Raw genomic sequence first — 16,647 nt, forward strand, 5'->3', positions numbered from 1 at the left:
TATACATATGTGCGTAGGCGGGACCCTGCCGTTTATGATGTTTCATACTCTTCTTATACAAGGCTGATCCATGTATAGTAGATGTCCTTTATTAATGCTCATATTTTTAAAGATTTTTTTTTACAATGGCTTGTGTATATGTATATGGGCATAGTTGTTGGCGTTGATAAATAAAGGTGTTTTAGCCGTCGAAAACGGCATTATTAATTATATAAATAGGTGATGTGGCTCACCCAAAAGTGATGTGAATGTACGATGAGATGTACCCGGTGGGTTAACTCCGGGTGCCCGTCTCATTTCTCGGTTTAGTATCATATTACCAAATGGTTATAAGGTTAAAAAACTCGAGATTATGCCCTTTGAATTCATCTTTAACATTGTATAAGGTCTTGTTTTGTCCCTAGTTTCAAATTCAATTTGATTTTAAATTTCCTTTGCTTGGTTTACTCAAAGGCATAGTACTTTTGTTTATTTTTTAAAGCCCTTTGGAACTTGGTAGAGAGCAAATTTGCTTATATTTCTTGTAAAGGTGTCACAACTGTTCTTTGCCTTCTGCTGGTAAATGTGTCCCAATAACATCTAGTAGTTGTAATGTTTTCCAAAATGGTTCTTTGAAGTAGGGGACTTAATTTCATTGTAAAATATTTCACCATGTAATAAAGAAGTTCATCTGTGTTTGCTTCCCATTCTAATTCTCCTTACATTAATTCTTCTTCTTTGCTGTGACTCATTATGATGACATTGAACGTCAAGACTAGGCCATGTACCTTTTGTAAAGATGAGGAGCATCCAAACTTAAATTTCTCTCTCCAAACAACCTTTCACATGTGTTATATGTCCCATAGCAAGGCAAACTAGAATGCCTTTCCAAGGCAAATACCTCACCGATCCATTGAACTACATATTGACCTATGGGGTCCTTATATACACCCACACATGATGGATACCACTATTTTTTTTTTAGATGATCATAGTAACCTACTTAGATGCAAAGCTCTACAAACAGTGAAAGCTTTTGTCTCCTAATAGAGACTCAATTTCATGTTCACTTAAAAACTATATCTTGATAATGGCACGGAGTTTGTCTTCAGAAGCCACCAAATTCTTAAGAAAAAGGAATCATCCAATTAAAATCTATACACCCCAACAAAATGGGATTGTTGAAAGAAAACATAAATACATCTGGAAAATTGACTAAGCACTATCTTCCAATCAAAACTACCTATGAGATATTGGGGTGAATGCATTTTTTGTTTACATCATTAAACAGCTTCAACCTAAATCAAATAAAACACCATTTGAAATCCGCTGAGGAAAACCCATGAGCGTATCTCACCTTAGATCTTTTGATTCATGTTTCCCGGTGAAAACTCATAAATTTGAACCAAGAGCAACCCTCACATTTTTGTAGGATATCCCTTCAATACTAAAGGCACGTACTAGATTTTTCAAGAAAGTTTATGTTTCTAGAGATGAATTTTTTCATGAAAATATTTGTCATAGCACTGTTGGGTTTTAGTTTTAACTATTTTGAAATTACTTGTTCATTCTTCTGTTAATTCTACTGTATACCAAGTGTTTTTGATAATGTATTGATGAATCAAAGTGTATCACCCTCAAATTAAAGTAACATCACACCAACACATGAACATAGCCGATCCGGTAACATCCTTTATTGTTACTGACACTAGCCATATTGATCCACATCCTGCAACACCTAGCACCAATACTTGTGTACCTACTAGTATTGAACTTCCACCAAATCCTAACCCTGCACTAGGAGAATGTCAAACATTAGCTAGAAGAATATAACTATATATTTACTTCTCACCCTTGTCTCCACCATGCACAACCATCAGATAATTTATCGGCGTACTAGTGAAGACCATTTCGTGAGAGTGGCCATTCTTATGAAGAATTTAATCTCGCAGCAAATGGCATGAATCTGGCATTTGAAGCACTATATGCCAATGATACAAAACTAGTGCTATTACACGATGAAAAAGCAATTGGTTGTAAAATATATAAGGTAGATGGGAGTATAGAGAGGTTAAGGCCATTAGTGGTGAAGGGGTACACTTTCTGACAAGCTGGGATTGATTCATAATCGAAACATTCTACCAAGCAGTTAAAATGATTATATAGAATTTTATGTTGCGAGTGGTTAAACAAAAATGGGACTTAGCTGATATCTAATGCCTTCCAAGTGATTTACATGAGGAAGTATACATGTCCTTACCACAAGGACTCATGGTAGATGCTGGGAACACAGTTTGTAGACTAAAGAAGTCATAGTATGGCTTGAAACAAGCTAGCAGGCAATGGTATGATAAGTTGGCAAATGCTTGTGGTAGTACACATGGATTGTTTTACAGAAAGAAGGGATCATCTTTGGTATTTGTTGCCATCTATGTATATGACATTATCTTGATTGGTATAGATATGGAGGAAATTAGCTCACTCAAAGCCTTCTTACTCAACCAGTTCAAAATCAAAGACCTTGGAGCACCACTTCTAGGATTGGAAATATTGTATAGGGATGATGATCTCTGGTCTGCCGACTTATTGAAAGAGTGGCTATGGATTACAAGGCAACCATTAGATTCACGAGAAAAGTTGCCAAGCCACAAGGTAAACTTTGGAAGTACTTATTATAGTTGGGAAGCTCAATTTATTCACTACAAGGATGGACATAGTTTATAGTACTGACATCTACGACTTGATAATGCAATCAACAAGAGAACTTCTCATCAAGGTCGCATATCATCCCTATATTTGAAGCAGGATGCTCCAACACGACATCATTTTAGCTTTTGTTTCTTGGGAATGTTTTTTTATATACGTTGAAGTCCAAGAAAACAAGCCAATGTGATATTTCTTACAGCAGCATGAGGCAATTAGCTTGTTTGGTTTGAAAGATTGTCTTATTTTTCTTTGATAACTAATTTCATATTTTAACTTTGTTATGGATACAATTACTTGTAATTATCATTTGAATTTAAGTTATACACATTGCGAGTGTGATAACTTACTATTTATTCTAGATTAATTATCAATCAATGTGATTTATAATAAGTTACGTGGCCGCAATTAACTAGATATTTTTTTGAGTATATACCACTGCTTCATTAGAATATTTTTACACCATCAAGAAATATCCACAATATTCTCTTAAGTAATATTTAGGTATCCGGATGATGTAAACTTCATTATTAGCAATCTTAATAATTGATACCTGAATACTGAATATATTTGTACTTAACAGCAACCTAATGAATGAAGTGAGACAAAGATATTTTGACATTTGATAGGAAGTAATTGAGAAGCTGTTTTAAATCAAAGTTTGAGGAAGATGGAACACAAATTACTTGGAGAACATGCAACTTGCTAACATAGTGACATAACCACTTATTCTTAAGCAACAATGTTTCTGTGCAAGTTATTTAACTTTTAAATGGAGAAAAGTAAGTCTGTTTAGTCGTAGAAAATTCCTCTTGAATTTTTTTGAAATGGAACTTTGAGAAAAGAATATGATGGGCTGGTACAGTGGAGTGGCTTGGGACTATAAGAGAAGTTAGTCCAGGAAAAAGAACTCCAAATTTTTTGCTTAACCATTCGAACTTGCGCATTTCCAGTGACCAACACGACACTATGAATACTAAAGCCATAGCACAGAAAGAACACTATAGGAAACTGAAATTAAATTGAGCGAATGAGAAACCCACACTGACAAAGGGCCAAACATTTCTGTAGAAAGTGCATTGTTAGTCTTGAGTTTTGAAAGTGACCTGGGGCGGATCTAGAGTTGATGTACGTAGGGATGTAAATAAGACAGGCAGGCCGACCCTTGACCTGCTAAGATTTTGACCTGCCCTGCACTTTCCCATTTAGGCTATTTACAAATTTTTGCTGCCCTGCCCCGTTGAAATCTCATTTTGCACGTTGTCAACAACAATACCATTTTTGAAACTGAAATGACTTTGAAAACTTTTCAGTTTACTTTTCAATTTGCATCTGAAAGCCCTGCCCTGCCATCTACCGGCCTGTTCTATAATTGTTTTGACCTGTCATGCCTTGCCTTGTTTAAGCACACTCCCCTGTTTGGCAGAATCAAGTGATTTCGTCATAAGCTCTATATTTGTCTTAATGTTTCAACATACATATATTCAAGTTATGAATTTAAAACTCAGTAACTTAAAAGGAATAAATTCCAAAACTCATAAACTTCAAATCGTGAATTCACCTTTTTGAAACGAGGAAATCATGAAATAAAACAAATGGTAAAGAGAGTCTATGAAACAGATCGAATCTTGTCTTGTTAAGATCGTTGACGTATAATATCTCTCTGTTTTTTCTTTCTTTGTTGAACTGTCTCCAGAATCAGAATTATGAAAACACATAAATTAGATAGACAATATTCACTGTCCGCCTTAAAATTTTCTTTCATTATTCACAAATAATATCTCTTGACCCCAATAAATACTCATTACATATGAAGATTTGCTATTCCAAACCAATAAGACTAATAAGAATAAAAAAAATATCCAAAAGAAAAATTAATAATAATAAGAAATCAACAACACCTTATGACTCGAGCAGGAGTAGCTGCACCAATTCCAGAATTAGTACAAGATTTCATAGTATGAGCCCTCATAAAAGACAAAACAGAAACCATAGCACATTTCACTTTAAGTACAATCTTCTTCAACCTCTTATTCCTCAAATTTTCCGAAGATTCCAATTTATAACTTTGCAAAAATATATGCCTTTTTCTTGCTCTTTCCCTTCTATAACTAAATGAACTCAACATAATTGGACTACTTCTGTGCCTTCCACTCCTCCCTAATTTCAGAATTGTTCTTCTACCACTATGACTACGATCATCATCGTCGTTTCGCGTTGGAGTTTCGATGATTTTTGGTTGATCCAACGGCTCATATCGATCGACCCTTCTGCTAAATCGCAATGGTGTGTTACGTACTAGACTTGTCATAGCTGAATTCCACTTTGGTTTCTCAAGAACATAAATCGAGAGCCTTTGGTTGCAGAGTAAAATTTGAGGTAGGAATATATATATGCATATCAGTTGGTCTTGATGATTGTGTATTTTTGCTTTGAATTATTGGTGATATTTAATAAACGTGTTTGATCTATAGGTTCATTTGACTATGCTTGCAATTTGCTGACGATTTTCCGTTCTTGGTAGGCGCTTGGTCTTTGAATAAATTAAGTGATCTAGTACGAGAAAATGACAAAAAGGTTTATTATCTTTGGTAGTAGGTTCAAAATAGTTCATATGTATCACTTGAGCAGTTTTGATTATTTAAATTTGTCAAAATGAGCACTTTTGATATTTGTCAGATATTTATCAAGCTTGGATTTGTGTCAACAAAAATTATTTAACGAGAACTTACATTTGAAAGTACAAATTTTGTAGTTTATGTTAGTTTGGCCTATTTCAAGAGAATGATGCAATTATTTGAGGTGCAATTTATGTTAGTTTTGTATCTAGTGTAGTTTTTTATGTTGCGTTCATGAAATTTTGACGAAATTTTTTGGCGGTTCGGGTTGATATTTTTCCACAGCTCCGTTCGAATATAACGATAAGTGTGTGGTAAGAATTTGACGGAAATCAAAAGTGCTCGCTTTTGAAATTAAAGGACCAAAAGTGCTAAACTAATACTTAGGGAATTATTTTAAACATACTGTCAAAGATAATGGATCACTTTTGTCATTTTCTCGATTTAGTACTGTAGTATTAAAACTGCTAGTCAAATTCAAGAAGATCGTATCCAGAACATTCATCGTGGGTAGTTAGAATTAGGATATTGTAATGAACGGTCATGATGAAGTGGTCTATTGTTTTCAGTGCATATAAGTCAAGATAACGAATGGGCTCTAAGCACCTAAGACGAGAGAAACTTCTTTTAAGCAGCCAAATTTTGACTTCTAGATGTGAAGGCCTTTTGTAATATTTGGTCATTTAATTTCATTCCACCTTCTGGAAACCAAAGGTTCCTTAGGGGAGTTTGTTTATATAAAATAGTAGAAATGATTGATGGCAACGTAGTAGAAAAAAAAGATTTAATTATTTCATATTATTTTTCTCGAGTTTAATTTATATACATCGTCGGTGTTTGAGAATTTTTATACTATCAAATCAATTAATTAATATTTTTATATAATTGCTCATAATAGTGCATGGAACTAGTTACTTAAAAACAAAGCAGATTACTTGCTATAATAGGTTAAATTACATATAGCTAGTGTAAGAATCCATTAAATTATAGGCGTGTATAAGAATTAAAGTCTATCTTAAAATTATTAACCTGAAAAATAAAATAAATAAACATATACATCAAATAAAATTACACCAAAAGCTTCAGAATATATCCATTTAAATTGTCACTGGATTTAATTTCTTAAATCCTACAATATTGAATATATGTTTTCAAATATGACCGTCGGCCAAAGACTAGATCCTAACAATTTTTTAATTCTTTTAGACTAACAAACGTTTAAATAATATAGGATATCGAATAAAAACAGTGTAAATTAATTATTCACATTGAATAATTTAGCACGTGTTTAATATTTTATTTATCATCTTGTATTTTTCTGTTGTATATGATCTCCCTAAATTAGATTCACTAGAAAGAATACAATCGGACAATGAACCCTTTCATCGAGTCGTGTTTGTGCTGTTTTCTTTTTGTCTTATGTTGATTGTTGAAGCTCCTGTCAATTCATTTTACAAGAATATATATTAAACAAGGTTGTAATTGTTAATATTTTTTTTTTTTTGGCGACATTTCATTTTTTTTTCTTTTTTTTTTTTTTTAGACATACGCTGGCTATCTCGATTATACTTCTTTAGTCTTGTGGTTCAACCCATCGAATTTATATACTATTGTTATTTAGAGATTAACTGTTAATTTTATTAAAGGTTTTAGGACCATTTGGATTGAATATGGTCATACTTCGCAGGTCAAAGTCAAAGTTTCTAGCAATATGATAAACAAATTACTACAGATTCTCCTGCACATTATTAATCATAATATTTAAATTTTCTTCACTATTTGAATAAGCAACTGCATTCATTCTTTAAATTTCGTAAGAGTATGTAATTTTATTTGTTTCCTTATCTTCTAGAGAAAACAATTAGATTCGGTAATAATATGCTATCTTCTCTATTTTATTCCATAAATAGTTTTGGTTGATTACATGTTTTATGACCAGAATTATTCTGTGTCAAAACTCAAAAGGTTGTGTGAAAATGCGTTAATATGGAATTGGCCCATGAGGCCGGCCCAGCTCACCATGTATGGGTTTGAGCTGCCACCTTTAAGGTCCATTTAAATAGAAACTTTTGAACGCAGCACCTATAAGGCAATTCGCACGATTGACCCTATTTTGGGGTGGTTTTTAATTTTTGTCTCCCAAATTGCTGGTCTTAATTTTTATCCTTCGGCACTATAAATGGCCGAAAATATCCCTGAGATTCTGGGTTCGAACCCCAACAGAGTTTAAAAAGAATAATTCGCAAGGCAGAATATCGTTGCAAATTAGGTCTATTTGGGAAAAAGTTATGTCTTATAATGCCTAACCTGGGATACAGCATAACTAAGTTAGGCCTAACTTTCGTAAAACCTAACCTTGCGAGAATGTATTTTTTTTTTTTTACTGAGCCAAGATTCGAACCCAAAACCTCGAAATATTTTCGGTCATTTTTTTAGGCGAAGGGCAAAATTTAAAGACCAGCAATTTGAGGGGAAAAATTAAAGACCAGCGCATTGAAGGATAATCCGCGCAAAAAAATGGCACCAATAAGGGGTCATTTGCCCTTTTGTTTCTATTTTGTGTTGGTCTTTAATTTTTGGCCCTCAAGAACAACTTTTTGTGGGGCACAAGTTTATATTTTCGCATCGTAATATCCCACAAGTTATGCCCCAACCCTTAAAGAACTTATGCCCCGCAAGGCAGAAAGACATAAGTTCGATTTTGAAGGGCAAAAACTAAGGACCAACTCATTTGAAGGGCAAAAATTAAAGACCAACCCATTTGAAGGTTAAACTGTGCAAGTTCTTCCCAATAAGGCGCGCATGGGTAGCCGATTTGTGGCCTCCATTCAAGGTATAACAGCAATGTAGCTTAGCCACTTTAGGATCAACTTTCGATATATGCAATTAAATTTGCAAAAATTCACATCGGAAGTGACAAATTATGCTTGAAATTTGACATATTACCTATGCAAACAAACTTCAAACTTTTAGTCTCAATTTCATTCAAAATTTTGAAGTTTGATTGGACAAGCCAAACTTCAAACATTGAGATAATACCTAAAAAATACCCCCCAACGTTTGACCAAAATCCCAACTACACACCTAACATTTGCGGGGGTCCTATTACCCCCCGAACAAATTTTTTCAATATCAAAATGCCCCTTTTTTGCCGATGTGGCACCAACTGCCAACCCCCAAATATTAAATGGCGGTTGTCCACACGCGCTCTGGCCCACGTGCCACGTGTTTAATTTTGCCCCATTTTTTATTAATTTCCCTCCTTCCTCCATCCATCTACTCTTCTTCTTCTTCAAAAAAAAAAATCTCTCAATTTTCCATACTCCATTTTTATTAAGGATCTGAAAACCCATACCCAATTCTCCTTCATCTTCATCAACATTATCATCATCATCATCATCATCTTCATTAGGAGTTGAAAAAAAAAATCACACCAACTTGCTCAAATCTAATCCAAACAAACCCAAATGTGAAAGGAAGCTTCCTAACACCAAATAGAACAAAGTTCATCCATTAATTTGATTAAACAATCAAGAATTTAGAGAAACCCATTTGGTGTTCTTCATAGCTTTCTCCAAATTCTTAGCAATGGAGTTTAATTTTCTCTCCCAAATCAACTCAAAGAATTAGTGCTTAAACAACTCCAACCAAGCAACAAGTAGCAACTCCAAACAAGCAACTTCCAATCAGATTTTCTTTAACAAGATTAGATTTTTCATTCTTATTTTTTTCCGTATTTTTCCTTTTTCTTTCTTGAGATTTTTCATTTTTTTTTCTTGATTTTCGTTTATGGTGGAAAGTTGTTCTTTAACAAGTTGTTCGGAATCATATGTGGATTTTCTTCAATTGAGATTTTCGTTTATAATGGATATTATTTTGACAACAAAAAATGGGGATGGATATTAAATAGGGTGAAGATGAAGATGAAGATGCCTAAAAATGGAGGGAGTTCAAATTTTATCTACTTGGCATCATATGTGGCGACTTAGTTGGCGTCCAAAAAAGTCGACGCAGATTTTTAAAGGTCGTCACGTGCCATCGGGCGGTGTATTCACGCTCTCGCCACATCGCAAAAAGGGCCATTTTACATCGAAAAATTTGTCCGGGGGGGGTAATAGGACCCCCCGCAGCGTTAGTGTGTAGTTGGGATTTTGGTCAAACGTTGGGGGGTATTTTGAGTATTATCCCTCAAACATTTATGCCTGAAGCTTGGGCTGACAATCCCAAAATTTCAGACATTTTTATCTGAAGTTTAGCTTGACAGTCCCAAACTTCAGACCTTTATATCTGAGATTTGAACTACCAAGCATAACTTCAGATTCAAATGTCCAAAATTTTGCATATGTATGAGCTAATCATACTATTGTAGAAGCTGCAATATACAATTCAAATAATTGTATATCACCAAGTAGAGGTGTAGATGGACGGGGTTGGTGCAGATTTTTCAAATACCAAACCAAATCAGTTGTGTCGAGTTTTTAAATCTATAAACCAAACCAAAGCAACAAAAGTCGGATTTTTTTTTAGAAATCTTTTCATACAAAACATATAGCTTTTACTTCAAATATTTCTTTTGTCCTAGTAAGAGACAACTATATAATTAAGGCATTTCTTAAGAAAATAACACAAAATGTGAGATGAGTGATGACATTGTAATAAAATATTCAATAAAAAATAATGAAATCACATAAAACAAATATTGTTGATTAATATGGCATAATAAAAATAATCATAATCTAAAACTACAAATTCATGCTAAAATAAGTATTAATCACATAACAAAGGAAAAAATAAAATTAAGTTATGTATTTTCACTGTCTAAACCAATGCAAAACTAAAACATAGATATCAAATATTATTGTCATTCCTAGTGTTAGAATTGAATTTCTTTTGTTAGCATTAGCATTAATTTGGTTTTGACTTTATTTGAGTTACTAACATTTATGAGCTATAAAACTTATTGGACTAAGCTTGAAATAATATGTTAAAAGACAAAAACTATGAAAAAAACTTAAGAAACATTTATAAATTACATTACAAAATAAATAATTTTATGTATAAAATATATTTTTTTAAATTGCATACATGTAATGTCGGGTTGGTTTGGCTCAGTTTGACTTTTTTAGTTGAAACCAAACCAAACCAATTATGGTCGGATTTTTTTCCTCAATACCAAACCAAACCACTAATCGGATTTTTTTCTCGATTTGGTTCGGATTAGCGATTGGTGCGGTTTGTTGGTTTTCTTTGTACACCCCTATCACCAAGGTATACACCATATAAACTGTACTATGCATTTTTTCTAATGTACAAATTTTGAAGAAATGGATACCAACGGGAAATTTTTTTACTCCACTTGAATAATCATGTAAAAGTTTTCTTAAAGTAATAAAGGATGGATTGAATTAAGCCGCTAAATCCTATCGCAAAGTCCAACTCGTTTTGACGACTTACTGGTGCATTCCACGAATGGATCTGGGGAATGTAAGATGTACGCAAACTTTACTTCTATCTTTGTTGGGTAGGAAGGTTGTTCCCAATAAACTCCCCACTCAAAAGAAGGGTAACCAAAACAAGATAGCTAGATAGAAAAATAACGGCAGCAGAATAGCAAGATAAACAAATTAAGAAAATTAATAGTAGGTAGTAATAAAATTGAAGAATAGAATATTATGTGAATACTAGGTAAGACATTTTTTTTTTGTTTTTTTTTTTTTTTCAAAAAGGAGCACTAAGGTGCAAGTAATAAATACATCACGTGCACTAGAAATCACATTCTGGAGTTTTTCTTTAATTTTCACCGAGTCCTTGAAGTAAACTGGAAAACATTTATAGTAGTCACATTAGAGCACACTAAGCTCATAACTTTCTGTATTTACTTTCATCTTTGAGATCATGTATCATAATTTACCAATATATGCTCTCTACATTTAAAGCTAACCTGCTGGTCCATGAAAATTGACAAACCACTTCCACTCACCATTCATATCTTCACGTTAAAGAAGCTTTCTTTGTCACAGTAAACTCTTGTTCCATAATCACCAAAGTTCCAAAATAAATGCTACTATAAGTTACATATATGATAGTACAGTAAAAGAAAAAATATTAAACTATTAGATGTACTATAGTTTAACTTGTAATAGCAGGTTAGTTATCATTTTACGACGTCACGAAGTATTCTTGTTGCCTCATTTTATATGACCATGTTTGATTGCGCAATGTATTTAACCAAAATAAAATAAAATTGAATGTATGGTTTAAAACAAGTCATATACATTTGTGGGACTACAAATTATCTCATAAGGGGTAAAATGAGAATTATAAAGTTAAATTATTTTGAAATACAAAAGGCGTCATTCTTTTTTAAATTGACTAAAAGCAAAAATGTGTTGCATCAGGAGCGGATACATCTGTTTGGCTGTGGGTTCATCGGAACCCAATATTTTTTACACGAAACAAAAAATTATGCATAAAATATATCCCATTCAAATTGCAACATGTAGTAGATTTGAACCCACAATTTTAAAATACAATGAATTCAATGTTAAATCTTAAAAATTGCTTATAATTATTTTGTTAGTAATCTGATTATCTAAATATTTTTTACACTACCAATGTAGAAAACTGAAGTGTGTCAACTATGAAGACACATATGCAATCACCAGATTTCACAGGGTTCTCAAGCCCTATGAGTGTGAGTCTGCCTCTTTCATGTGACCTTATTGCTAACTCTCACTCTTGCCTGTGACTTGCTTCAATTCTCCCATCTTTAGCTACCCCTTTTAAATATCCATACATTTCTCTTCTTTTTCCCTCAACAAACCAAATCTTATTTTTATCTCTATCAACTATCAAACAACAAAGGTGATCATCAAAAAGCTAAGAGGAAGAAGAAGAATAACAAACTAAGGATACAATGAGGAGTTCCAAGTACATTGCAACTATTATCATTCTTCTTGTTTTCCTCCCAATTGTCATGAATGCCAGGCATATTCCCAAGCTAAATTCAAGTATGATATTCGACTTAGTCTCTTCCAAGCATTTTATTTCTCTCTATCGATAAACAACTTTAAAAATCTTACTTACTACTTCATGTTCATTTGTAAATTACCTTTTGATCCACATTACTTCCTCGGTTTCAATTTATGTGTACTTATTTATTTTAGTCCACTTCTTTATAATTTCTAATTTTAGGAACAGGTTAATTTAAATTCTCATTTTATCGTCAAAGAGAAGATTTTATAGCCACACAAATGCTATATAACATGTTAAGATCACAAAATTCAAAAGTTTTATTGTTAGATAAATGATGACATATTTAAGACCACAAATTTAAAAGTACATTTTTCATTATTAAACTTTTGTGTCAATTTAAACTACGACAAAGAAAAGTAATGATACAAATGGAGTACAGTATGTATTCTTAAGATTCTCTACACACCCGTACGTAGGGAAGACATTTAATGGTCTTAATCAGTATTTGTCGAGAATATGTGCCCTTTACCTCTTCCTTAAGCGTGTCACTGAATTAGCACTTCATTAATTTGAGGAGTAAGGATAAATTTGGACACGAAGTAATAAACGATTTTTGTTTTTGTTTGTCCATAGATCTTGTTTCAAAATTTGAAATAATATTCTGCAGATTATTTTAAAGAAGTGTTTTAGTAAATTGACCTATTATTTCAACTTCAAATTTAAAATATGAAATTTGAATATTGAAAAACAGGTTTTGGGAGTTTTCACACACGAAAATCTAGCTATTTGTTCATGTCCAAACATAACGCTTTCAAATACCCTTTTTACAACATAACTTCAGCAACTATTTATCATATATCAACCAATAATTCATGTCCAAATGTCTACTTTGAAATAACATTTCCGTGTCGATCAAAACAACTACTAATATTTGGGATCGGGAGAGTAAATTAGTGATACTATATGTTCCATTTTCTTTACCACATAAACATTGTGTTAATGCTCAATTTTTATTTTCTTTGTTTAGACGATCAAAGACATTTGCCACCAACTCTGGTCAGTAAGAAAAAGGCAATATTGCCAAGACCAATGACGCAGAAAAAAGCAGATACTCTGCAAATAGCAGGATCAAGATTGCCAGATTGTTCTCATGCATGTGGATCATGTAAACCTTGTAGATTAGTGATGGTTAGTTTTGTTTGTTCATCATTGGACGAAGCTGAGCCTTGTCCAGTGTCTTACAAATGTATGTGCCATAACAAGTCATACCCTGTTCCTTAATTGATCAGAAAAAGAAAAAAAATGATAACTATATAGGAGTATGCTATATTGTCAATTTTCCATCAATCATATGTAACATATAGTGCTTCTTATAGATTTATTTCCTCTTCCCATTGTGTAGGGCCTAATTTTGTAGGATCCTTCTCATGTGTATTCAATGAGAGCTTCTTGTTTCATTACTCTTTTCTCTTTCACTTCTTTTCTTAGTCTTCAGAGGCGGATTCAAGATTTGAAGGTTTTGGGTGTTATACTGCGTTAAACGTAAATGCGTTTTCCAATTTATATAGACAAATCGATTGAACAAAAAATATGTATAATAATTATGACAACTTGGCGCAAAACCTAAAACTTCCAACGATATCACTAATATCATAAGTATACACCATTCATTTGTAATTGTCCTCGACAAATTTGCATATTCTGAAAATGGTCAATGATGGCATCATTATTTATATTTGCAAATGTTTCACCTTTTTTGAACGATATGGAGTACATGTGCAACGCACGTATCCAGAGACACATACATAAAGAAGAGGTAGTTAAAAAAAGTCCAGAATTAACTAATCGAAAAAAGAGTCAACTACGACTAATAAAGAATAGCAAGTCAAGAGGAACTAAGAAGATGAATTGAATTAAAGTAAACAAACGTGTATTTGCAGCAAGCCAAAAGACCAAAATACATATTTCGGGGGCTTGGATTCAAACTCCCATGGTTTGGGAGGAGTTGCTTGCCCTGTTCAGCGGTCGTTCTTTGTCTCATTTATCATGGTGGAATTAGAAGTTTCAGTGAAAACATATAAAAATATACAAAAAATACATAAAAAAATAAGGAGATTCACCTATAGATATGTTTTTATTATATATAAGTATCCAGGAGAGACTAACACAGCAATGAATGCTTGTACCAAAAGCTATATAAATTGTATACTTTAACCAACTACTTTTTTATCCCACGTGGACAAATGTCATAGTATTGAATATTTATTCTCTTCTCATGTATACACGTATGCACTTCAATTTTAATTCTCCGACATATATTTATTTCCTCCGTGCACTTTTACTTGTTCACTTTTGACTTTTCACGTTCTTTAAGAATTAAAAAAAGTGCTCCCTCCGTCTCATAGTACTTGGCCACATTACTAAAAATATATGTCCAAATTACTTGTTCATTTATAAAACCAAGATAAAATTAATTAAATCTTTCCCATCTTACCCTCTCCGTCCCATATTACTTGGCCACATTACTAAAAATATATGTCCAAATTACTTGTTCATTTACAAAACCAAGATAAAATTAATTAAATCTTTCTCATCTTACCCTTAGTAATAAATGTTCTTGAAAATAGTCAATTTTGATTAGAATGTATGTATTGGAGAGAGATAGGAGTAAGATAGTAAAATACATCTTTTATTTATGATTTCTTAAGGGAGTGCAAAAGGGAAAGTGGCAAGTAATATGGGACGGAGGGAGTATATATTTTACCATAATATTCATATTTATTGGTGTAAGTCTCAACAATGTTGGAAAATGATTTGAAAATGAGTAATTTGTGAAGGGTAAAATTAATAATAAGAACAAAAATTTCTTTCTCTCGGTATGTTGACATGGACAAGTAAAAGTGAACGGAGGGGGTGACTTTTATCCCCGTTTTCTGTCTTTGTCAATACTTTAAACGTGAAGAGAGGACGCACAATAGCAATGCAAATTTGTACCAAAAGTTAGATACATTGTACACTTTATCCAACTACTTTTTTTTTCCCACTTGGACGTATGTCATAGTACTGAGTATTTAGTCTCTTCTCATGTATCCACATAGGCACTTCAATTTTAATTCTCCTACACATATTTATTCCCTCCGTGCACTTTTACTTGCACACTTTGACTTTTCACGTTCTTTAATAATTAATAAATAAAGTATATATTTTATCATAATATCTATAGTTTTTTGTGTATAGTCTCAATAGCCTTAGAAAATGATTTGAAAATGAGTAATTAATGTGAAGGGTAAAATAAGAAGAAGAAAAATTTCTTTCTCCTGATATGTCAATGTGGACAAGTAAAAGTGAAGGGAGGGAGTGACTTTTATCTCCGTTTTCCTTCTTTGTCAATACTTTACTTCTTTTACTCTCCTTTGCATTCTCTGATTATTGTTTCTTTACATTTATAAAATGTATTATTTTATATTTTTATTTCGGAATTAAAATTTGGTGATTTACGATATAACATATATCTTTCTAGTTTTGATTTCTTTGTAACAATTCTTTTTATCTATATTTGTTAATATAAAAAATTATAATATATTTTTTAATTAATTTAATAAAAATATTTTATTAGTTTTGCTTTTAAAAAATCCAATAGATAGAACAATGGTTCTTATGTTTGGATATGAACAATTAGTTAATTGAGATGGATATCAACCTGTCGGCATACATATAAGATATTAAAGAATTTTTTTAAAAAAAATCTAGAATCAAAATATTAATTTTCCCTCATATTCTTACTAATGTTCTTCTTCACATCGATGAACAACTTTCATTGTCATGACAATGAGAAAAAAGTCCGACTCTTTCCATCTCAAAGACTTAATTCCATCATATGTTTTTAATTTTTAAACTTCATTTTCTAATTATAACTAAAGTGATGGTACATAAAATACATTTTATATATGTTGCTATATATAATAACAATTAGAATATTTTTAAAAGTTATTTTCAAAATACAAACCTTAAAGACTGGCTAATTAAAGTGAATAAACATGTTCGGCCTATGCATCGCACGAACATATATTGCTAGTATATACATATATAAGTGTTAGTAATTTTCTATTTATGGACTCACATATGAATATATTTTACATAGATATGCCATCATTAAAGAAACCCATTTTATGATGTAATAAAGAATTATTATATGGGCCTTCCTAGAAAATATCTTTTATTTCTTTTCATTTATTTTTTATGAAAATATATGAAAAGGTACCTTAAATCTGAAAAGACACTTTAATACCTTTTAAATAGAGATGGTCCCTAAACCTGAGATGCTACTTTTCTTTTCTCTCCATCTCAGAAAAAGAACATTAAAAGGCGCACT

The 16,647-nt window shown here is 32.2% G+C and overlaps 1 protein-coding gene across 1 annotated transcript; it reads left to right on the forward strand.

Annotated features, from left to right (window-relative positions):
* Positions 1–12,102: 12,102 nt before the first annotated feature.
* Positions 12,103–13,735, forward strand: LOC132029335 (protein EPIDERMAL PATTERNING FACTOR 1-like). Its single transcript, XM_059418636.1, has 2 exons — positions 12,103–12,310; positions 13,303–13,735. The coding sequence occupies exons 1-2, from the start codon at positions 12,217–12,219 to the stop codon at positions 13,554–13,556; spliced, it is 348 nt and encodes a 115-aa protein (XP_059274619.1). The 5' UTR covers positions 12,103–12,216; the 3' UTR covers positions 13,557–13,735.
* The last annotated feature ends 2,912 nt before the right edge of the window (positions 13,736–16,647 follow it).

Source organism: Lycium ferocissimum, chromosome 9, assembly GCF_029784015.1.
Source record: "Lycium ferocissimum isolate CSIRO_LF1 chromosome 9, AGI_CSIRO_Lferr_CH_V1, whole genome shotgun sequence".
Classification (NCBI taxonomy): domain Eukaryota; kingdom Viridiplantae; phylum Streptophyta; class Magnoliopsida; order Solanales; family Solanaceae; genus Lycium; species Lycium ferocissimum.

Excerpts from the sequence above, each read along its gene's own strand:
- LOC132029335 (XM_059418636.1), top strand. The coding sequence starts at position 12,217 with ATGAGGAGTTCCAAGTACATTGCAACTATTATCATTCTTCTTGTTTTC. Across the intron at positions 12,311-13,302 it reads TATTCCCAAGCTAAATTCAA|ACGATCAAAGACATTTGCCA; the intron begins GTATGATATTCG and ends TTCTTTGTTTAG.